Source organism: Bubalus kerabau, chromosome 1, assembly GCF_029407905.1.
Source record: "Bubalus kerabau isolate K-KA32 ecotype Philippines breed swamp buffalo chromosome 1, PCC_UOA_SB_1v2, whole genome shotgun sequence".
NCBI classification, from domain to species: domain Eukaryota; kingdom Metazoa; phylum Chordata; class Mammalia; order Artiodactyla; family Bovidae; genus Bubalus; species Bubalus kerabau.
The window spans coordinates 212,976,639-213,000,641 of NC_073624.1; the positions used below are offsets into that span (position 1 = coordinate 212,976,639).

Here is a 24,003-nt window from a genome sequence, read left to right on the forward strand (position 1 = left end):
TCTGGCATGGGAGGTGGGTGGTGCACACCTGTGGAGCTCCCCTTCCAGCCCACAATAGGACCCTAGAAAACAGAGGGTACCCCCAGAAATCACGGAAAGGGGCTCTGGGGCAGTCTCCTGGCCTGGGACTCCACTTCTGACTCCAGGCCCCATGCTCCCACCAGGGGAGAGCCTAGTTTCTAGGACAGGCCCCAGATAAGGTGGGTGGGGTAGCCAAAGGGGGTCCCTCACACCCTGAAAGTCAGGTCTGAGTTTGGAGGGCTGGGCCTGGGGGTGCAGATTCAACCCACCTGAAATGAGGATGGGGGTGGGTGGAGTGTGTTCTAGAGCCCCTGCACAGGCTGGAATCGGGGCCACTCATATTCTTTGCCCAAAGCAGTTACAGTCACACCAACCTATCAGTTCCTGGGCTCCTCCTGAGGCCCCAGCAGAACCCTCCCCCAAATGGCTGGTCTTTGGTGGGGGGATTCTCTCTGCCAAGGGTGAGGGAGGGTCAAGAGGCCACGTGGCCCTGAGTGTGTAATCACGACTGGACACTAGGGCAGCTTTCGGGGGACACACAATTTGGGTCATCCAAATAAAGACCCCTCCACCTCACCCTCAGGTGACAGACTTAAAAGTTAAAAAAAAAAAAAAAATCCTCATCGTTGTGAACCATTGCTGTGCTGGATTTGTTGTTTTGTTTTTCTCCAATAAATTATTTTCTAGTCACTCACCTGGGCTTGTGCATTGGTTGAATGCGGGGGGGGGGGGGGCGCAGGAAGGGGAGGCATGGGGCCCACCCTCTGTGAAGGGAGAAGGGGATGAGGCAAAGAGTAAGTGGGCCTCTCCACTCTGAACACAGCCCTCCTTGTCCTACCCCCACAGGGCTCCACCCTCCATGGAACCTTTGGGCCACCCGAGTCTCAGGATCCTGTGGGCTCTGCTTCTGAGGTGTCACTGTCCACTACCTTCTGAGCACCAAGTGTCAAGTGATTTGCTTAAGGAGAAGGCACCCTGGTGGAGGGAGAGGCTAGGTGGTGCCAGGGCCTTATAAACTGTGCTGAGACAGGACAACAGGCAGCAGGCAGGAAGCCAGCACTGGTAAGCAGTCTGCTCTGCACCTTTTTCCCTTCTGAGAGCAATAAAGCTTTTATCCACATAATCTGTCCCAGGGTGAAAAAAAACAAAACCACGAAGTCCAGCTTTCCCCGCAATTCCCCATTACACCACTAGAGGACAGTGTTTTGATTTTCTTTTTCTTTTTTTCCTTAAACCAGAAAAGACTTCCACGGGGCATCACAAAAAGAAGTACAGGAAGAGGGAGCCTCAAGGAGTCCTAGGGTCAGACAGACTGTGATTTATTAGGGAAAGAAGAGCCGGTGGAGCCCTGTCTTCAAGGGATGGCCTCATGCTGGCTAGATGACACTTACTATGCCTGAGCAGTCACTGATGCCTCAGGGGCCAGGGAAGCTGCTCTGCCAGATCAGGTGCAGCTTGGTCCCCACTGGGCTCTGGCAGCCACTCCATAGGAGACGGCTCCCTCTCCACAGGTGAGGGCTCCACCTCCATTGGCTGCTCACTGATGGATGATCCTTTTGCACTTGGTGGTACAGTTTCCATCACAGCACTAAGGTTTGAGCTGGAAACTGGCAATATCCCCTCCCTGCGGGGCTCAGGCTCCTTTTGCCAGACGTACGGCCAGTTCTTCCAGGACAGTTTCCGGATATTCCAGAGGGATGTCTTCTCCTGTGGCAGGTATGCTGGCTGGCTCTGCAGGGACAGCTGGCTCGAAGGCAGCGTCTGGCTCTCAACAGAGGTCATTTGGCTCTCTAGAGCTGACAGTGGCATCTCAGTTGGCGGGAGGCTCTCAGGAGAATATGGCAACTTCTCCTGTAAAGATCCAGATGGCCAGGTTTTGTTGAGAGGCTGGGGATGAGGAGCAGACCGCCTATCCATGGTCAAGGAGCTCACCTCAGAGGGAGGCTGCATGTCCTCAGAGGACACCTTCCCATGGTGTGAGTGCCTCTTCCTCCCCAGAAATGACATCTTCCTTGGGTACCACGAGGACTCCTTCATGCTCCCAGATGGTTCATCAGGTGGCATTGTGTGATCAACCAGCATGTCACTGTTGACCCCCGGTGACCTCCGCAGAATCGTGCCCTGCGTGATGAGGTCAGCATAGCCCTCCCGATGGGAGAAGGCATAGCTGGAGCGCCGGGCCGGTGACTCCCTACGGATACAGGGCACAGGCTCCACAGCGATGATCTCCTCACTTGTGACTTTCTCTACCTCTTCCTACAGAGCAAAAGAGAGAGTGGACGTCATCAGGCTCCCAAGCCATGTTGATGTTCAGATCACCTGCCCCTCCAGTGAGGGCCAGAGTCCTTGGCCACTATCGATTGTCCAGGCTCTTTCCTAGGCAAGTTGATCCAACTAGAGTCCTCCATGGGACCTGACTTTGGACCAGCCAATCAGAGTCCTTTCGCTGGGACTTAACTCTGGGCCAGCCATACTCGCCTTGCGTGCCCCCTGGTGGTAAAGTCAGAGCTTACCCTGGGGCAGCCCCATGTCCAGCCTGTGTGGCTGAAGGTGGCAGTTTGCAGCCACGTCCTAGTCCACCATTCCAAGTCAACTCTGGGGCCCATCCCAGCTTCAACTCATCCGTCTAGATTCTGATACTATGGGCTAGTGAGTCCCAGCTCCCACCGTTTTTCATTGTGGTAAAATACATGTAACATAAGACATACCGTCTCATCCATTTTTAGGTGCACAGCTCAGTGGCACATTCACTGTCGTGCAGCCATCCCCATCACCCATCTCTAGAACTTTCTCATCTTCCCAAATGGAAACTCTCTCCCCATGAAATACTGACACTCCCTTCCCTCCCCAGCCCCTGGCCCAACCATCTGCTTCCTGTCTCTATGGATCTGACTCCTCTAGGGACCTCCAGGGAGTGGGATCAGACAGTATTTGTCCTTCTGAGTCTGGTTTCCGTCCCTGAGCATCACGTCCTCAAGATTCATCCATGTTGTAGCAGGTGTCAGACTCACCTTCGTTTTAAAGGCTAATATTCCACTGTACGTATATATCACATTTTGTTTATCCATCATCCACCGATGAACACTGGGTTACCCCGAGTCCCTCTTCTGCCTATCCCAGCTCCAAATCACTTCTGTCACCTCGGCCCCCAAGCCCCAGTCACTTCCAGGTGGAAGTCTGGCTATGCTCCCACTGCATCCACCCTAGGAACCACAGCATCTACTTTGGGGCCCTTCTGCCCGTCATTTCGTCCCTCGTGGGGACACTGGGTATGTGTCTAGCTCTGCTTCTGCCTCATCTCTGCCTCTCCTTCAAGTCCCAGTTCCCAGCACAGGCTCTGGCTGTTGGGGTCCTCCATGTGTGGTGTGGACCCCCACCCCTCACCTTGCGCTGTGGCTTCTTGAGGGCTTGGTAAATGACACGGAAGGCCAGCATAGGCAGGGTGTTCAGTGACACATTCAGAAGGATCACCAGCATGATGGGGGGCTGGGACAGCACGTTGAGGTCAGTGTCTGGCAACAGGGCAGGATCACAGCAGGCTGGGCTATGGCCTCACCAGCACCTGCTTAGTGCCTCTCCCCTCCAGCACCCTATCTCTTTCTCTTCCCTTCACCCCAGGGAAAGGAGGTGAAAATTCTAAGGAGACACTGACACTTCCTGCACGCACACACACACACACACACACACACACACACACACCCCTACCTCACCTGCATGGCCAAGGAGCCTGAGGTTCAGAGGGGCAGAGAGGGTGCTCCGACGGGCTCCCCACCACCACTGCCCCATCCCTGCTGGGGGCTCACATAGAAATGGGAAGTTCTTGGGGGAGTGTTTGAAAAGCCACATGCTCTGGGTGAGGCTGGTCATGACCACGTAGAAGCAGAGGCTGAGGAAAATGGCCAGCACAGACAGGACGGTCCAGTACTTGGTGATTAGGATGACCTACACAGGGAAGGGGCGTTAAGGCAGGGGGGATGGGAAGGGAACCGTGGGGTGGGGCTCCACGGGGAGGATGGAGGCCCAGCTCCCGGGGTCTGTGAAGCGGCAGGTCACTGCCAGGAAAGACCTTAGTGCTTGCCGAGGCCCACCCCGCCAGGGGAGGGGCAAGCAGATGGCCACCCCTACCTCCATAGTGATGGACAGCAGGCTGGACAGGGCCACGACCACTGCAAAGGACTGGTAGTCACTTAAGCTGACAGGCCCAGCTGAGTCCTGGCTGACCCACAGCGTTGTGAAGAAGTTGACCAGAGAGGTGGCTGTGCCGTGGGTGATGGCTTGCAGGATGACCCAGTAGTTGAAGAGCTCCTCCTTCTGGCCTGCGATGTACAGCTCTGGCAACTCTAGGCTCTGCTCTGCGCTCACATCCTGGTGAGTTCACGATGGGGAAGCTGGCTCTTGGGACCAGAAGGGGATGGCTCCTACCCCATCCCAGGCCCCAGGAGAAGAAATATGTACAGAGAAGGAAGAGGCAAGACCTGGAGCTGCTCACCTGCTCAAAGAGCCCGATATAGAGGACCGGGAGGGTGCTGTACAGCAGGTTGAAGAGCGCCAGGAACCAACCTTCGTACAGAGGCTGTGGTGGGAAGGTGGAGGGTGCAGAGAGGGGAGGGGAGGGAGAATGCACTGAGCCTTCAGAGCCAAATGGCCAGAGACAGAAATGAATCTCTACCTAAGGAGACCCATCCAAGCTTGTTTGTCACTTGGAGAGGATGCCAGGTGACTTGGAAAGTCAAGTGACAATCAAGGTTGGGGCTAAGATCAGGGCTGCACGAAGTGATAAAGACTGGAAGAGAAAAGGTATGGAGAAAGGAAAGGCTACCCACTCCAGTATCCATGGACTGTACAGTCCATGGGGTGGCAAAGAGTCAGATGCAACGGAGTGACTTTCACTTTCACTTCAATGCTTTTAAAGTAGCACCTTGGAGTCTGTTTCAAGTGATGACTTAAATACAAAGTTTACAGGAGGGAAAATGGCTACAGAGTGTGTTTTAAATTTTTCTTTTTGCTATGCTGCACATCATGCAGGATATTAGTTCAACCAGGGATAGAACCTGTGTCCCTTGCAGTGGAAGTATGGAGACTTAGCCACGGCACTGCCAGAGAAGTCCCTAGATCATTTTTGACTTAGGAAGTCAGTGATGGGTAACAGAGCTGGGAGAGATCTCACAAAGAGACCAAGTCCCTTCCTGAATGCACAAATCCAGACTAGTGAAAAAACCATCAGTTCCAGTTCCCAGAACGGCTTTACGTGCATTCTAGGGTTGAGCAAATAAGTAACAACAACAAAAAAAATTTTTTTTACCAGAATCAAGTTTCTCAGCATTGGAGATGAGTCACAAATGAGCATGTGGAAAAGGCTAAGCTGAGCCTTGTTCTGTGGGGTGACTGGAATCAGAAGTATCAGTGTGAACTCATATACACATAGATAGATCAATATAGTACAGGTGTAGATGTGTGTCTAAACACAGGTTAGTGTGTGTATATCTCCTGCCTCTGTCTACAGAGAGGATACTGGTATCCCATGTGTGATGAGCACACCAAGGGCTTAGACCTTGGTGTCTAACTACCATTCTCTGGTGAAGACAACTGGCATTCCTTGAGGGAATGGTTCATTCCAGGCTTGGGACCAGGAAAGGACAAAACGAGCCAGGAAGCTCTTGAAGCACCAGAAAGTGAGGACATGCTCAGAGAAGAGCAGGCACAGGGCAAAGGGACAAATCGGAGATAAAATGAGCAACAGGCACAGAATAAAATGAACATATGTGAGTCCATACTGATAGGAGTAAATATTCAAATAAATATGTGGGGGGAGAAGGAACATTAATTCCAGTTAACAAACATAGAAAGACTAAATACCGTGCCCTCTGACATCAGGAACAAGACAAGGATGCCTGCTTTCACCATGGCTATTCAATACTGTGCTGGAAAAGTCCTCACCAAAGCAATTAGGCAAGAAAAAGAAATAGAAAGCATCCAAATTGGAAAGCAAGTGGTAGAGCTGTCTCTCTTTGCAGAGGACGTGATCTACATGCAGAAAATCCCAAAAGACTCACAGGAAAACTACTAGAGCCAATAAAACAAACTCAACAAAGTTTCAGGGCACAGATCCACACACACACAAAAATGTGTTTCTATACACCAGTGGTATTGTTGCTGTTTAGTTGCTAAGTCTTGTCTGACTCTTTGCAACCCCACAGACTATAGTCCACTAGGCTCCTCAGTCCATGGGATGTTCCAGGTAAGAATACTGGAGTGGGCTGCCATTTTCTTCTCCAGAGCATCTTCCTGACCCAGGGATCAAACCCATGTCTCCTGCATTGGCAGGCGGATTCTTTACCATCTGAACCACCGCATGGTACCACTTCCTATACAGCAGCAATAAGCAATATCAAAAGGGAATTAAGGAAACAATTCCATTTATAGTAGCATCTAAAATAATAAAATACCTAGCAATAAAAGGCAAAACAAAAATATATATTTATGAAGAATGCTCTTGTAAAGCTCTCTCTCGGCTGTCTGGGTATTGGTGACAGGGAGGCCATTTTGTCTCAAGAAAGTCTATTTTCAGACCACAGGGGACATCACTGCCCTACGTATGACTCCTCTTACACTCTGGAGAGCACATCTAGTATTCACCACGATACTGTCAAGAATCTTGAAGTCAGGGACCCAGCCCTTACAATCTTACCTTCTCTGAAGTTCAGGTTCTTGTTTTTTCCCCTTGAAGAATGTACATTTGGAGCACCTGTCCTGCCCTTGCTTAATAGCTCAAATTTGCCAAATATCCCTGAAAATGCTCAGCACAGAGCTGGGCACGGAACCATCCCCCACTTTATGTAGATTCTATACCTCTGTTAATGCAGCCAGATATTGATTGAAGGCTGCTTTGCTCTGTGGCTTCAGGCATGCTCTGCCCCCTAAGGACCTCCGAGTTGGGAGCATGCCTGCTGCCTTCCTGGAGGCTACGGGAAGGACACAGCATCCCTAAGAGGGGAGGGAGTTCCCTCTGGCGCACCTGGGCAGTGAAGCCGCTGTAGAAGGCGAACCAGATCTGGACCATCATGCCGGCCAGCGTCTTGTACAGGAAGTAGCGCAGGAACTTGCAGACGCGCATATAGGACCAGCGTCCGTGCACCAGCAACAGCCGCCGCAGGAAGCAGAACTGGGCCAGCACGTAGTCGCTGTTCTGCACTGCCTGCATGCCCTCCTGACCTGCCACCCCTACGCCGATGTCTGCAGCTGCAGAGGCACATGCAAGCCTGTCGGCCCAGGGACCGCAGCCTGCTGCTCCCACCTGCTGCCAGCCTCCCCTAGCCCCGCTGCCCATCACCCACTCTTGATCATGTTGACATCGTTGGCGCCATCTCCGATGGCCAGGGTCACCACGTTCTGGTATTTCTTGACCAGCGCCACGATCAGGGCCTTCTGCTTGGGCGTCACGCGGCAGCAGATGACCGCCTGGCATCGGGAGGCCAGCTCCACGAAGGCCTGCTCCCGCCGCTCCTCAGCGCTCTGGAGGGTCTTGGAGTCTTTGTGCTGGGGCGCCAGCCCTGAGCTCCGCAGCTGGATCCCCAGTGTCCGCCACATGAGGGACAGGCGCCTGGCCTGCAGGAAGTCCACCCTCTCGTCTCCCGGCTCCTGCCAGGACTCCAACGGGTCCACGTTCACGTTCTGGACCAGGGCTCGGGGTTCCTTGCGCAGGGACAGCAGTAGCTGGTCCTGGCTCACAGGTGACAGGGGCGGGTCACTCTGCTGCACCCCTCCCTCTCCCCGCCCCACCCCCCGACTGTGCCCTCCTCCCAGCCGGACCTGACTGCACCCTCCCTTGCTCCGGCCCAGCTGAGAACTATCTCTTCGGGGTGGCCGTCACCTTGGCTGGTCCAATGGTGCATCTGAGGGCCTTTCAGTGGAAGCAGCCCCAGCCTCAGCCCGCAGCTCCTCCCAGGCCCCTCTCCCAGGTACCAGGGCTCCACCGTCCACCCTGACCTAACACTGACCAGGAACTCCCCGTTAATGACCAAGGCCATCTTGAACTGCAGGGGAAGCTCTTTCTTTTCTCCACCTTGCAGGTTGTTGTTGTTCTCCCAGTAGACCTCGAGGATCCGCCTGCACGGGGGTGGGGGTGGGGGCCCAACCAGGCCTCAGCCACACAGGCTTCCTTGCATCTACACCCCAGCCACAAGGAGCCAGTCCAGGCAGACCCCAGGGCCATGGCTGTGTCCTCGGCGTCCCGTCCCCACCCTGACCCCTCTCCCCCTTCAGGATCATCCACCCCATCCCCACTTCTTACACGATCTCCTTCTCCTCCAGAATGATCATGTTCTCTGAGAGCAGCTCGCAGGCAAAACCAATGTTCACCGCTGTCTCTGCAAACCAGCCCAGTTCAGCCCTTGCGGGGAGGCCCCACTGCCTGGAGGCCAACCCCACCCATCTTGCCCATCACAGCAGCATGCCCCTCCCACTGGCCACAGCGATTGGTTCAGAGGAGGCCATGTGACCATGGCAGCCAATGAGAGTCAGCCCTGAGACTTCAGCTCTGAGCATACAGAGGACTCCCCTCCTGGCTGGGGCTGGGCGGCTGCAGGGAGGTGAGTATGGGGCCAAGGTCAAGGCAGCTGTAGACATTTCAGTGCCTAGGATCCCCACAAAATGATTTAATGTCTGGGGGCGGGGAGGGGGGGGTGGAGAAAAACGTGACTTAACTTCTTAGGAAAAAAATGAATACAGAAATCCAACCTATGGGACTTCCCTGGCAGTCCAGTGGTTAAGACTCCATGTTGCCAATGCACTGGGCCCAGGTTCCATCCTTGGTTGGGGAACTAAGATCCCACATGACCGGCAATGCGGCCAAAAAAAAAAAAAAAAAAATCCACCTTGGAGATTGGTCTTTACACCAGCAGAGCTGTTACATGTCATTCTAAATATTTGGAGTGTATGTGCCTCCTGCCCACAGAAGTCCTAATGGAGCCCTGTTGGCACCAATGCCCAGTGAAGGCCCCCCCAGAAGCCTCAGGGGGTGGGAGAACCAGGGCTCCACAGCCACAGGACCAACTTGGCCCCTAGGTGGCTGGGCAGCCTCGGGCAGGTGCCCAGTGCTCTCTGAGCCCCGGGAGGTAACCAGGGCCCCACCAAACAGCGCTGCCAAGGGGGCCAAATCCCCAGGAGGCGCGCAGCATGGCATCAGCCCACCAGAGAGAGGCACCCAGGGTCTCGGTTCTCCCTTCCCAGGGACACACAGTGGTGGGCTACAGTGAGCTCAAGACAACAGGGAGGACCTGATGGTGACTCTGGGATGAGGTGAGCCCTTCCCGTGCCTCCCTTCTCCCTGCGCTGGGGGCTGCCACCCTAGGACCCACCTTGCTTGTCCCCTGTGAGGACCCACACTTTGATGTTCCCCTGCTTGAGACACTTGATGGTTTCGAGGACACCGTCCTGGAGCCTGTCCTCGATGGCTGTGGCTCCCAGGAGCTGGGGTGGGGAGGAGGGAGTGGGCGAGGACAGACTGAGCAGGGACCCAGCTCCCTGGTGGGGCTGGGGTGCGGCGCCCTGCCCCTGGCTCCACCCACCTGAAGGCTCTGCTCCATCTCCTCGTACACCTGGTGCAGGGCCTGGGCACGGTTCTGCAGCAGGATGCTGGCCTCCTGGTGCCGCTGCCGCCACTCCTCGTACACCTCCTCATCCACCTCTTTGCAGGCCAGGCACAATGTCCGCAGGGTCTCCTTGGCAAAGGACTGGGGCCGGCAGGCAGATGACGCTGGCACCCCTGCCACTCTGGGGAACCCCTGCAGCCCTTCTTCCTCTGCCTGGGCCCCCAACCTGCCCCTACCCACACAGTCTGTCCTCCGGTGGCGGGGGGAGGCTGGGACCACACGCCACCCTGCTCCACACCCGCTCTGTCTCAACCCACCCCCCACAGACACCCCACTCACTCTGTTTAGCCTCCAGATCTCAGCCTGCCTGTTCCCCTAGCCAGGAACATCCACCCTATGATTTGTGCTGCAAATTCTAACCCTTAGGCAAGACCCTCAGTGAAGCCCTGCTAGACCCCTTCCCAATCAGGATTCTGTCCTCCCGGGAGCCCTCTCTCTGCCTCAATTCTCAAGGAACTGAGGTAGGGGTGGGGCACGGGAAAGGATCCTGTGGGACTCTGTCTCCAGGCCCAGGGGAGGACCCAGCGCTGTCTCACCCATTGCAGCTCTTCCTTCCTAGGCTCCAACCCTGCCCTGGGTTTTTTGCCCCAACAGGCAGCCCCTTGACTGGCTTCTGCTCCTGACTGACATGGGCTTGGGTGGCTGCATGTGGACATGTCGAGTGCCCCAGACAGGCCTGTGCGCCTCCTCTCATGCCTCAGTTTCCCTATCCATACCGTGGGCAGTTGAGCCCAGTCATCCTGCCGAGCTCCTGGGCTCTGGGTCACTGCCGTGACTGCACTTCTCCGGTTCTGGGTCAGGACCCAGACATCTGCTCCCCACCACTCCCTCCCAGCAGAGTGGAGCACGCTGGGAGACCCCTGAGGGGAGGGACAGAGGACATTCTTTCCACAAACAGCCCTGCTGGGCCCTGTGCTGGGTGAGGCCAGGGACCCATGGGTTTAGGACTGGGCCCACATGGCAGGACAGCCCATGTCAGGGTCAGCGCAGGAAAAGCTCCCTGGAGGTGGGGACTGAGGGCTGAACCTCGAGGAGAGAAGGATGCTGAGCATCTGAGTGGAGGGAGAACAGGGAATAGCATGTGCAAGGGCCCTGGGGCAACACCGGAAACGGGTTCTGGGAAACCCCTCGAGAACAGGGAGACCAGGGCAGAGATGACAGACAGCAGAAAACAGAAGGATGAAGATTGGCAAGGGGCCAAGGCTAATGGGCTTCACCTGGAGATGAAAGGTTTGGGGCAGAGTGGGCTGAGTGTGTCCCGGAACCTAGGCCTGGCTGGAAGAGAGGGCGGAATCCAGGGCAAAACCCACCCACAGGGTGTCCTTGCCTGACTCAAAAGAAGATGTCCCCTCTGGGCAGTGCAGCTTGGAGTTTGTGTGTTGGGCAGAACAGTGTGCAACCTGACCAACTGTCCATGGCTTCCCTGAGGCCATTTCTCTGCACACTCTTTTCCCCTGCCCCTGTGTCTTCAACTCTGCCCCTCCACCCTCCCTTCCCACAGGGACTCACGGCCAAGGCCTCCTCTGTGGCCCATTCTGTCTCGCCTTTCTTTTGCAGGCGCTCATAGATGACTGTGTCAGCCCCTTTGGTGTAGAGGTAGATGGAGCCCTCGGGCTTGCGGACTGTGGAGGAAGAGGCCTGGCTGCCCACATACACTCCCCTCCCCACCTACCCCCAATCCCACCCAGGACCGCGGGCCCTTACCCAGCACTGACATCCGCTTGCGGATGCTGTTGAAGTCCATCATGGCCAGGACCTGGTACACGCACTCCTCCCCCAGCTCCATCAGGGTGATGCTGTCCTGCGTGCGTGCCAGGAACACGTAGCCAAAATTTCGGGCTGCTGTGACTAGTGCCTCCTCGTCTGGGGAAGCTGCCTGGTACACTAGCTGGTCTGGCCAGGGCGGGGCAAGGCGGGCAGGGGTCTGAGAGCTTGACCTTGTTGGAGACCCACCACCCACCTGTCTCCACCTGCTTAGCACAGGGAGGAAACAGATACAGGAAGTTCCCAACATGTATTTGCGGGACGACAGTTTCTTGGGCCGGCATAACCTCTAAGTACAATAAAAGAAAGGGGCGATTGCATCCCAGTCCATAAGTCCTCCTCCTCCCTGTACGATGACAGGCCAGGACACCCTCAGTGGCAGAGGCTAAGTGGGGTTCGGGCTGGGGGCCTGGGAGCTCTCTAGTTGGGATGAGAGGGCCCTGGGAGCTGGCGGGAGAGCATCTGGGGAGCCCGGGCCCAGCCATCCCCAGGGTTGGGGGGGCACTCACTGTTCTTCTCCTGCACCATCACCGTGTGGCAAATGGCCAGCACGCGCCAGAACTCGCGCACCCTCCAGTCCTGGTTGGCCCGCACAGCCTGCAGGAGTTGCGCGTTGCAGAATAGCAGCTTCCCATCAGCAAATTCGTTCCAGAGGAAGGGGTTCTCCTGCGGGAGGTGGGGCACAGGCCAGCCCTGGGTGGGTCACTGCCCTTCCCCCCACCACCCAGGGCTCCGGGGCGGCCAGGGCTCACCTTGCCTGGGGTCTCCTCTGGGCCTGGGGAAAGACTCAGCTTTAGGCCTCAGCTCCCAGTCCCCGCATGGGGTCCCACAGCACCCCCTCCCTGGGCCAGGCTTCCTGGGGCTGCCGGCTGCAGCTAGACCAGCCAGGCCTGCACCCTGGACCCAGCACCCCAAGCCACCAAAGACCCCAGCCCCAGCTTCTGCCTGGAGAATAGGATGCAGCCATGTGTCCCAAGGCCCCCCTCCAGGGCGGTGGGGTGGAGGGCGTATGGGAATGGGGTTCAGCCCCATAGAACATGTTTGGTTTGACCTCCTCCTGGTGTCTTTTTAAAATTTGGACTTGGCCACCTACTTTGAAAAATAGGGTGATTTCACGAAAACCTGGGTCCATAGCACTTCTAGAAACATCAGAGACCGGCTGGGATTGGTGCCGCTCAGCATGGGCCTGGTGCCCTACCTGAGGGTCAGGTGGCATCAACCCAAGGGCAGGGGCCCAGGTCTGTCATGCGACTGCCCATGAGGCCCAATATCGCCCAGTGGGGCCCTCTGTCGGCTCCTGGTCTAAACTGTGGCCGCTGCATATCAACTAGACCAGAGACTGGTGAACCATGCCTCCACTTCAGGACCAGTTTCTGTGTGACCTGCAAGGCTATAAATGTTTTTCACATTTCTAGAGAGTTGGGAGAAACCTGAAAAGAATATTATCTTGTGCGACACGTGGAAATGCTATGAAATTAAAAATTCGGAGTCCGGGTGAGAGCAGCAGCTGCTTTCTGGGGCCGGAGACCCAGCGGCCTTAGTGGCCAAACATATTGACCCGTGGGTCCTTTACAGGAATAGCTAACCAACCCCCAAGTGAGAGGAAGCCCCTTGGCAATAGTGGTAGGGCACCTATCGGTGTGGGATGCTGGATGCCGGGCCACTGCTATGAGACCCTGGACACGGGGAGCGGGGCGCGGGCGGGGTCCCACCGTAGACAACTCCGTTGATGCAGCACTTCTTGAAGGTCATGATGTTCTGGGTGAGCGTGCCCGTCTTGTCGGAGAAGATGTACTCCACCTGGCCCAGCAGGTCGTTGAGGCTGGTGCTTCGCGCTTTGGCGGGCAGGTCCTGGGGCTCATAGTACATGTGCTCGTCCCAGTTGATGAAGACGCTGTTCCCCAGGTAGATGAATTCGGCCCTGCTGATGCACGCATGCGCACTCGCACGTTGGGTCACCCAGCCCTTGGGCCTGCTGTCCCTCCCCCACCTTCCCTTCCGGCTCAGCATGGGGCGGGGCCCGGAGGCCCCGGGGCTCACATAATGAACATGGCCATGGGCACCAGGACGCTGAGCAGGATGAGAAAGCCCCAGAAGATGAAGAAGGCTTCCATAGCCACACTGCGCATGTGCACGGCAGACACGTAGTGGTGATTGGCCTTGAACTCCTTCACCTTGTGCCAGAAGCCAAAGGTCAGGACTGCGGAAACCACCACCATGGACACAAAGATCTGCGCTCGGAGGGGAGGAGGGGCGCAGCGTGAGGGGGCCCGGGCGGCAGCGAGGCACCTCGGGGACGCGCGCACCCTTAGTGTGAACGGACAAGCACGGGGCGGGGAGCGGGTGTCCCCCGGCATTGCTTCAGGATGGGACGACGGTCAGGATGGGGAGGGGCTGGCAGTTCAGGGGGAGGGCAACTTGCAGGTTTTCTGCCAAGCTTCGCGGCTGCGAAATTGTTATTTCGATAATTTTTAAAAAGGTAAAAGTTGATTTAGGCAAAAAATTAAGGATTTTTAAAGATCGGTGGGGCATCTTATCTCCTGCGGGTTTTGGAGACGTTGCAATCAGATATTGTTTTATAAAACCTTCCTCCCCGCCCCCCCCCTCCCCCAAATCGCTATTTGAAGAAAAAATTCTCTGGCCTGACCAGGCGATCAAGCTGCATATTCTTCAGAGGAGGGAAACTGAAGCCTGGAAGATGACAGCCATGGGGCTTCTGTGCAGTGGGGCCCTTTCGCTCCCCTCCTCCATGGCCCCCCACCCAGGGCAGGGGGTCTAAGAAGCTCACCAGGACCACCAGTCTGTTCATCAGATGGTCTATCTTGGTTCTCTTCAGATGGATCTTGCCACAGTTCTTCATAATTTTTGTGTCAAAACCTGCAAGATTTCCACCCACTCATCCATCTATCTACCACCCATTCATCATCCATCCATTCATCTATCTATTCATCTATCCACCATCCATTCATCCATCCACCCATCCCTTCCTTCATCCATCCACCAATCCATCCACTGTCCACCAACCGTTCATTCATCCATTCATCCATTTACCATCTATCCAACCATCCATCCATCCATTTATCCATCCACTCTCCCGTCTACTCATCCATCCACCCACCCTCCATCTCTCTGTCACCCCCTACCCATCTATCCACCTACTCCACCACCCATCATTCCATCTATTATAAATACCCCCATTTCTCCAGTCAAAACAAAGGTGCTGGCTCAACATGTCCATTCCTGCAGTTTCAGAAATGAGAGTCCAGAGATATCACACCAGGAGCCCTTCATCCCATAGCAGCAGACATGCGGCGGCCAGGCCTGGCCTTGTGACTTCCTGCCAGTGACGTCAGGGTTCTCCGCCACCCAGCCCTACCCCTGACCTGGGCAGGATGGGCCCCGGGGCCCCGGAGAGCAGCTGTACCGGCATAGACGACCAGTCCATAGCAGGTGTCTGTGTTCCGGACCTTGCAGCCTCGCAAGAGGATGTTGCCACTATCCAGGGGGTATTTCTTGCCCTTCCACTCCAGGCACCCGACGAAGTGGTGCATTCGGCTGTTGGGTTCCTCACACACCACCTTCCCTGTGGGCAACCCAGTGTTCAGGGAGCCACGAGCATGGTGCAACTCAGCCACCCCTCTTCAATACTGGTTGGGGATGGGGGACTCAGGGAATGTTCCTGTCACTCTCCAGCCAGGGGCACCTGCATGGGCCCCACACTACCCCAAACCGGCCCCAATGGCACCTCCACTCCCACTATATAACACAGCCTCCTCCTGGATGCTCCAAGCTGGGCGTTCCTGGCCTCAGGGCCTTTGTGTGTGCTGTCTCCTGTGGTGGTACACACACCTCCTCAGGGAAGCCCTCCTTGATCCTCCAGCCAGATATGGCCCTCCCCCCATTGAGCCCCTTCCTCCCTGCCAGTGTCTGTTGTCACCAGATGTTTATTCCTGCAGCCATATCAGTAATGTCTGTAAGGGACTTCCTTGGTGGTCCAGTGGCTAAGACTCCCTGCTCCCAATGCAGAGGGCCTAGGTTCCATCCCTGGTCAGACAACTAGATCCTGCACGCTACAACTAAGAGTTTCCATGCCACAACTAAAAAGGTCCCACATACCAGCACAGCCAAATAAATCAATAAATATTTTTAAATGTTTGTAAGGTGCACCAGTGCAGGCACTGGCCTTATCTCAGTTGAGCTGGGGACACCAGGGCCCAGTCCAGCACCTGACACACAGTAAGTGCTGAACACATATGAGGAGGGAGGGAAGGAAGGGGTGCCCCCATCCAGCACCCTAAACTACAGGGACCAAACACAGGGCACAGAGTTCCCCAGCAGGCAGTAGGGGAGGGCCTGTCCACCATCACCCTGAGAGAGTACAGCCACTGGTCTCACTTCTGTTTGACAAAACCCACCCAGAGTGCAAAGGCTGGCCCAAGGCAGCATCTGGCAGGGAGTGGGCTGGGGGGCCACGGGGCTCTTAAGTGACCCTCACCCTTCCTTCTCAGGGGCTGGACCCTGTGTTTCCTGAAGGTAGACATGAGAACTGTCTAGGGAGGGGCGGGAGAAGGATGGAGGAGCCATGGGGCAAGCCCACACCTCTCACTACCCCTCTGAACTGCAGTCTCCCCCTCTGCAAAATGGGCAGGGCTTCTGGGCCATCTGGGGTGGGTCAGGACCCAGAGAGAGCTGTCAGGGTGGCAGGGCCTTTCTCCAGATCCATGAGCAGACACAAAACCAGTGTCTAGATGTCAGGAGCAGAGGGGCTGTGCTTGGAGAGAAAGGTTCTGGCATGCTCCAGAGCCAATTAGAGTAACTTGCCTTTGCAATTTGACAGGAAAATAATGATAGCAAATAGTAACAATTAAAAAAAATTATCCCCTTGCTGGGGCTCAGCAAACAGTAACTGAACCAATAGGTGTGAAATGTCATACTTATCTGGCAGAAAATAATAAACCTGGAGATGTCCCCGTGGGCCTCTCCCAAACATGTAGGTGAATTGCTAGCCAGTGTACATGGGCTGCCTTGGTTTCTTTGTTTTGTTTCTTCTTTCTGGTTGCACCACTCGGCTTGTGGGATCTTAGTTCCCTGACCAGGGATTGAACTCAGGCCCTGGCAGTGAAAGTGCTGAGTCCTAACCAATGGACCTCCAAGGAATTCCCATAGGCTGCCTTTTTGAATAAACAAACAAATGGTCTGGGAATAAATAAGACAGGACAACAGAGGGTAATGTGCCCATCTGGATGTCAGAAGCTGCACAACACCCTCCACCCAGGAGGTGGGGAACCTGTGCTCCCACTGCAGTGGGGGGAGACAGGGCCCAGAGGGGCTGGATGGGTTTGCCAGCTCCCACCTTGGAAGGAGGCTATCTTCCTTATACTGGTCAGCTCGTGGTGCGTGATCATTGGGGCCTGCCTGAACTTCAAGTTGGTCTCCCTGGTGACAAGAAGGGGAGCAAGACAAAAAAGGTGGGACAGACAGTGCCTGGTCAGGGCATGCCCAGCAGAGCCACTCTGGCATTTTCCCTAAGCACCTACTGTGCACCAGCTGCCAAGCAGGAGGCTGAGGCCCAGAGAGAGAGAGGGCCTTGCCCAAGGTCACACAGTGTTTGCCAAAGGGCTGAGGCCAGACCCTGGGCCTTCTTGCTTTGGCACCTGGCTCATGGTGGGTGGGAGATGGGCTTCCAGAAATGGTGGTGCATTTTTATTGCTCCAGCTGACATTCAAGTGTCCGCATGCTCCCAGGGCAAAGGACCACAACATCCAAGTGGGCTGGGTGTGCAGCCCTCAAGTCCCCAAAAGCCCTAGTGATGACCTGGTCTCTCACCCGTCGATGTCAGCCGTCTCCACATAGCACAAGCTGCTGGGCTCTGTGCTGGCCAGCAAAACCAAGTCAGCCTGGGGTGAGGAGCAGGGTGGGAGATGACAGCCTTGCATGGGGGCAGAGAAGGGGGAGACCAGTGGTGGGGGGATGGGGACAGCCCTGCCTCCAAACCACCCCCCCCAACCCAGCTCAATGAGGAGGAGATGATGGCCTTGCATAGGGGCAGAGTGTGGGAGACCAGCAGGGTGAGGGACGGGGAGGGGGGGGGGAAATACCCTGTCTCCGGAGCACCCCCTGCAGCTCACCGGGACAATGCTGTCTTTATGCAGACAGACCAGGTCTCCCACATGTAGATTCTTCCATTTTCTCCACAGAAAGCTGCGTGGGTGGGGGTGGCAGGGGTGGGGTGGGGTGGGGGGTCCTCCCACCCCTTACCCCCGTCCTGATTGCCCCCTCCTCCCAGATTCCAAGGCCCTTCAGACCTTCCTGCTTCCCCTTTGGCTGAACTCTGCTCCATGAGGGTGAACAATTGGATCTTCAGCCCCTGCCCCTGCACAGGGCCCACCCCAAGCCTGGTAGACAGCAGGCATCTAATAAGTGCTGGTCTGGGTTTCCCCTGGCCCCACAGGATGTCCAAGAGTTCAGAAGATGCTGGATGATCTTCCAGGCACACCCCCCGTGAGTGTCCATCCCTCTTCCATGCTGGAGTTGCCTCCCTTGGACAGATCCCACACCCAGCTGCTGCGGCCTCACCTCTTCCCCATTAGGATCTGGCATGGCCGATTGTTGACGATCTTGTCACTCCTGTGTCTCCCCTGGGCCGATGGGGATAGGTCAGAGCAGCAACGATTCCTCTCATGTCGCTCAGGCAACAGGACAGACACAGGTGCCCGGCTAGAGAGCCCAAACCCTGCGGTGCTTGTCCAGTGACCTTGCCCCAGGGAGGGTATTGGCAGCAGAAAGAGGGCGGTTTCCTGCAGGCTGCCAGTGTGGACACTTGGATGACCTGCTGAAGGGACACTGGCACCTGCCCCAGTGGCCACAGGGCACAATGGACAACACAGCCCACCAGGGCTGCCTTCTGCCCACCAGTGTGGACCTTCCTCCCACCGCACCCAGGAGTCAGGAGGACCCACCTGCCTTTGCCCTGCTCCCACCCCGTCCCTCCTTACAATATCATCCACCAGGTCTCGGATGGCCCGGATGGTGAGGAGGCAGACGAGCGGGGTGAACAGTGTGAACCAGGGCAGCGTGGAGATCTCGGTGATGCCCTGACACAGAGGATGGGTCATGCCAGCCAACCGTCTTGGGCACCCTGACCGCCTCCCCTCCCCTCAATCCTGCCCCCTCCCACCCACACATCCAGCACCACAACCTCGCATCCTGCTGTTCCCACCTGCAGGCAACTCCCCCCTGGGCCCTCTCCCTGCCTGGACCTCCTGCCCAGCAATGCCTCCTCTTCCTTCCATGCACTGCCCCCCCAGGTCCTCTCCTCCAGAAAGCCCTCCTAACCCCACGCTTGGTCCCTCCTCAAGGCCTTGGCTCTCATGGGATCCCCTCTGTGCAACCTCAGATCTGCCCTCAGCACAGTTTGTGTGGGGGGCCTACCCCATCACTGGTTCCTACCATGTGGTTTAATGACAGTCATTTCCCCCAGTCCTGAGCCACCTTAAGACAGGTGTCAGGGCCACTACTGGGTCCCCAGTGCCCAGAACAGTACCTGCATACAGTAGGTGCTCAATAAGTGTTTATTGGCTTGATGGATAAAAGCAGTGTCTCACTTTACTCAGATCAGAATGAGACACTGGGTACGAGTTGGGGTGTTTTGGAAACTTCCCTCACCACACGGGGCCCCATCTCTACCCACCACTGCTCACCCATCTCCACCCATGACCAGCCTGATGCCAGGAAGTAACCCAGCGAGTCCCTAGAATCTGATCCTTCCTCCTTGCCCTCTGGGACCTGCTGAGGCCAAAGGGGTCAGTAGGCCTCCTCAAACTGGAGGAGCCATCCATGCACTCACGTCCTTCAATATATATTGAGCACGTCCTGTGTTCCAGGCCCTGGACTGGGCAGTGAGGACCCAGCCATAATGGAACTCCCAGTCTGTGGGGAGTGGACACTGACCCGCTAACCACACAAACACATGGGTCTACAGAGCCATGTGGGAACCACCCTGGGTCTACAGAGCCATGTGGGAAGGTGGGAAGTGCCGGGGGTGGGGATGGGGGCTTCCTGGAGGAGACAGCTCAAGCAGGTAGAAGGAGTGGAGTGACCATGGGCACTGACTCCTGGGACTACCCTCACCTCACCTGGAGGAGGATGATGAGAAGGAAGTAGAGGTTGGAAAAGCGGTGGAACTGCTCATACAGGTTCAAGGGCAGGAAGGAGAAGACATTGTACTTGGCCGTGTGGATGATGTTCTTCTGGAAGGAGAGCTGGTGTGGGGGTCTGCCTGCCCAGCCCCACCTGGCCTCCACCCACCTGCCCTCCAGCCACGAAGAGCATGAACAGAGCCCCTACTGGGTGCAGGCTTGGTGAGCCAGGTCGGTGACCCCAGGATTCCCTGCAGGAAGGTAGAGCCTGAAGGACACACTGTACTGCGAAAGCTGCCTAGGAACATATTTAGGGCAGAGGAGCCACGTGGGGCATCCGTGCCGGACCAGTGACTCTGCGAGGCCAGCACTACAGTCCTCAGGACCAAGTGGGAGAACCCAGCAGGCAGAGCCCCGGTGGCCACTCTCCCTCACTGGCAGGTCCCCAAAGCCCGTAGGAGCGGGGATGGGGGAGGCCTGCCCACCTTATACTTCCTTCTCTGCCAACACAGAAAGACCTTCTCCTTGAACTGGCTGTTGTAGGCCCGGTTGTTGGCCTGCACCTCCCAGGTGAACTCTGGAGGATAAACACAGGCTAATGACACCCCGGAGGAGGGCTAATGGGCCCCTGGGGGATCCAGCTGGTAAACAGACAGGAGGGCCCTCGACCTCTGTACACGGTAGGCACTTGCTCGGGGAGCCCAGGTAGATCTGAGGATCCAGCCACCCCGAGACAACCCCTAGGCCATGGAAGACCTATTCACACCCACTCCTTCTACAGAGGGGTAAACTACAAGGCTCCGGGGATGAGCTCCAAGGTGTCGGAGGCTCCATGCCCAGCCCAGGTGCTCTGGGTCCCAGGCTTCCAAGTCCTGAGTGCACCCTTCAGTCCCAGATTTTGAACTACCTGTAACCCCATGAGAACCCCGCACTGGGCCTCCTGTCTCCCCACTTCAGCCGCTGTGCTTTCTAATGCCCCTTGGCGGAGCCCACCTTGTGCCCACACCTTTCCCCCCACCCTATGCCCACGCTTCGCCCAGACATGCACCTGAGTTCTTCTCCTCGTCAAGGTCTTCTCGGTATGCGAGACTGCCCATCCTGGTGGGGCTGTCGGGCAGAGTGGCCTGAGGTCACACTGGCGGCTGTATTAGTGCCCACCACTCCAACCTTCTTGGAAAAGTCATTTCCTATGCCCACCTGATAAAGTCTCCTCCCCAGAATCTGAAGGTCCAGTCACCAGCTGTGAGTCCTTGCTCACTGCTGTGGTCACCTGGCCACTGTTCCCCACCCCACAGCCCCCCACGGCCCTCCGTAGTCCAAGCCCCCCACTGCCGCTCCTGGAAAGGCTGCACACAGCACAGGACATCCAGCCTGGTCAGGTGTTTGATCGATTTCTTTGTTGACAGACTAAATGGGCCCCCAGGGTTCCCTGTCGTATCTCGAAAGGGAGTGTATGTGGCCAAGGGGCTGAGAGGTCTGAGTGTGACCCTGGGGTAGCAACCACCAGACTTCCATAGAGCCAAGAGCCTGGTTCCTCCTAGTCCTTCAATGCCCCTGGCAGCTCCCCAAATGACCCCCAGCCCCAGCACTCCACACCCCTGGTCCCACTGTTCCCTCTGCCAGCAGGACCGTTCCCTTTTGACAGGCTGGCTGGAGGCTCCTCACCCATCTGCTCTCAGCTCATATTTCTCCGATGGCCCAGGCTTGTTCTTGTTCTGGCGCCTCCTCTGGGCCTCCCTTCTGCCTGCAGTGTCCCCCATTCCAGCTCTGATCACCCTTTCTCTGCGTCTTCCCCCATCTGGGTTGCCTGCTGAAACTGGAACCTCCCAGAGCAGGGACTGCTGGCGTCTGAGTCATTGGTGTCCCCAGGGCCCCGGGGTGGGATGGCCTGGCTCAGGGCCTGCGCTGATGCTCCTGGGAGCCTGATGAAGGCCAGTGCCCATTCGCCAGAAGAGAAAAAACGAGGCTCGGGGTGAGTGAGGCTCAGCCTGTGGGACCAGAGCCACTAGGAATCCCGGCCCGGGCCAGATGGGGTTAGAGGCCTGCTGCTGGTCAGAATTCACGCAGAGTGTTTTTGGGGACGGTAACACGCCTCCCCCGACAAGGGTTTGCTTCCTCCTCACCCCACTCTCGGCTCACCAGAACGTCCACTAACCCTGGGGAAATCCCGAGCATTCCCACAGCGAAGCGACGCAGGATTCGATGCCCAGCCCCGGAAAATGCACCGGGAGATCTCGGTCCACTACACACCGTGAGCTCCAGAGCCCGTCCGGACCCTGGCCCGCGCGGACCTCTAGGGGGCGCCTCCTCCGCCACGGACTCCCGCCTTCAGGCCCGGCGGAGTTCAGGGAGGGTGCGCGGGCCCACAGAGACACACAGCTGTGGAAGCGCCGCCGCTCACCTGCGCGGGCCGGGGCGGGCGGGGCCGGGGTGCCTGGGGCAGTCCGCTGGAGTTCAAAGCGACGGACGTGGTGGAAGCTGTTAGGCGGGTGCCAACGGGCCTGAAACGGGCGGCGCGGGCGCGGGGCGGAGCTGGGCGGAAGGGCGGGGTCTAGGGCCGGCGGCGGGTCCAATACCAAAGTAGGGGCGGGGCCGAAGGCGGGGTCGAGCGAGGCCAAACAGAACAGGGTCAAAAGAGGCGGAGCCGAAGGCAGGGCCCAGTGACCTCGAGGAACGGGGAAAGAGCGGGCGGGGCTAAGGACGGTGCGGGACGTCGAGGGCGTGGCCTGAGCGGAAGGTGAGTCCAAGGAAGAAGGGCATTACCCAGAGGCAGGGCCAATACCGAAGGCGGGGCGGGGGAGAAGGCGGGGCCGAGAGTCATCCACGCCGAACACGACTCAAGGAGGAGGAGCCTAGTGTGACTTCGCGCAATAGAGCTAGAGGAGGCGGGACCAAGGGGGAGGGGCCGAAGGCGGGGCCGAGTGAGGCCTTGCCAGTGGGGCTTGCTGGAAGAGTCTTAATCTGGGCTTTTGTATTAAGGGGCTATGATTCAGAGGGATGGAATGGGGAGGGAGGAGGGAGGAGGGTTCAGGATGGGGAACACATGTATACCTGTGGCGGATTCATTTTGATATTTGGCAAAACTAATACAATTATGTAAAGTTTAAAAATAAAATAAAATTAAAAAAAAAAAAGGGGCTATTGACAAACCTGTTAGTTCATTTCAGTCGCTCAGTCGTGTCCGACTCTTTGCAACCCCATGGACTGCAGTACGCCAGGCCTCCCTGTCCATCACCAACTGTCAGAGCTTACTCAAACTCATGTCCTTTGAGTCGGTGATACCATCCAACCATCTCATCCTCTGTCGTCCCCTTCTCCTCCCGCCTTCAATCTTTCCCAGCATCAGGGCCTTTTCAAATGAGTCAGTTCTTCGCGTCAGGTGGCCAAAGTATTGGAGTTTCAGCTTCAGCATCAGTCCTTCCAATGAATATTCAGGACTGATTTCCTTTAGGATGGACTGGTTGGATCTCTTTGCAGTCCAAGGACTCTCAAGAGTCTTCTCCAACACCACAATTCAAAAGCATCAATTACTTGGTGCTCAGCCTTTATTGTCCAACTCTCACATCCATACATGATTACTGGAAAAACCAAAGCTTTGACTAGATGGACCTTTGTTGGCAAAGTAATGTCTCTGCTTTTTAATATGCTGTCTAGGTTGGTCATAACTTTTCTTTTAAGGAGTAAGCATCTTTTAATTTCATGGCTGCAGTCACCATCTGCAGTGATTTTGGAGCCCCCCAAAATAAAGTCTGTCACTGTTTCCATTGTTCCCCATCTATTTGCCATGAAGTGATGGGACCAGATGCCATGATCTCAGTTTTCTGAATGTTGGATTTTAAGCCAACTTTTTCACTCTCCTCTTTCACTTTCATCAAGAGGCTCTTTAGTTCTTCTTCGCTTTCTGCCATAAGGGTGGTGTCATCTGCATATCTGAGGTTATTGATATTTCTCCTGGCTATCTTGATTCCAGCTTGTGCTTCATCCAGTCCAGCATTTCTCATGATGTACTCTGCATATAAGTTAAATAAGCAGGATGACAATATGCAGACTTGAGGTACTCCTTTCCCAATTTGGAACCAGTCTGTTGTTCTAAGTCCAGTTCTGACTGTTGCTTCTAGACCTGCATACAGATTTCTCAAGAGGCAGGTCAGGTGGTCTGGTATTCCCATCTCTTTAAGAATTTTCCAGTTTGTTGTGAATGACAAACCTAGACAGAATGTAAAAAACAAACAAACAAACCAGAAACATCACTTTGCCTACAGAGGTCCGTATAGTCAAAGCTATGGTTTTTCCAGTAATCATGTATGGATGTGAGAGCTGAACCATAAAGGCTAAGCCCTGAAGAATTGATGAATTTGAAAAGTGGTGATGGAGAAAACTTTTGAGAATCCCTTGGACTGCAAGGAGATCAAACCAGTCAATCCTAAGGG

General features: G+C 56.1%; 1 protein-coding gene across 1 annotated transcript; it reads right to left on the reverse strand.

Annotated features, from left to right (window-relative positions):
* Window positions 1–1,254: 1,254 nt before the first annotated feature.
* On the reverse strand, window positions 1,255–22,068 carry ATP8B3 (ATPase phospholipid transporting 8B3). The gene is given in 29 exon segments (XM_055553501.1): window positions 1,255–1,872; window positions 1,954–2,277; window positions 3,406–3,533; window positions 3,825–3,963; window positions 4,147–4,386; window positions 4,511–4,594; window positions 7,037–7,260; window positions 7,356–7,740; window positions 8,019–8,127; window positions 8,312–8,387; window positions 9,378–9,489; window positions 9,588–9,752; window positions 11,181–11,293; window positions 11,376–11,564; window positions 11,945–12,119; window positions 12,122–12,210; window positions 13,148–13,356; window positions 13,476–13,666; window positions 14,224–14,330; window positions 14,860–15,018; window positions 16,789–16,871; window positions 17,262–17,332; window positions 17,564–17,636; window positions 18,012–18,073; window positions 18,431–18,529; window positions 19,571–19,684; window positions 20,059–20,150; window positions 20,622–20,680; window positions 21,239–22,068. Coding segments are annotated over 29 exon segments (4,413 nt in total). The 5' UTR covers window positions 21,334–22,068; the 3' UTR covers window positions 1,255–1,425.
* Between the last annotated feature and the right edge of the window lie 1,935 nt (window positions 22,069–24,003).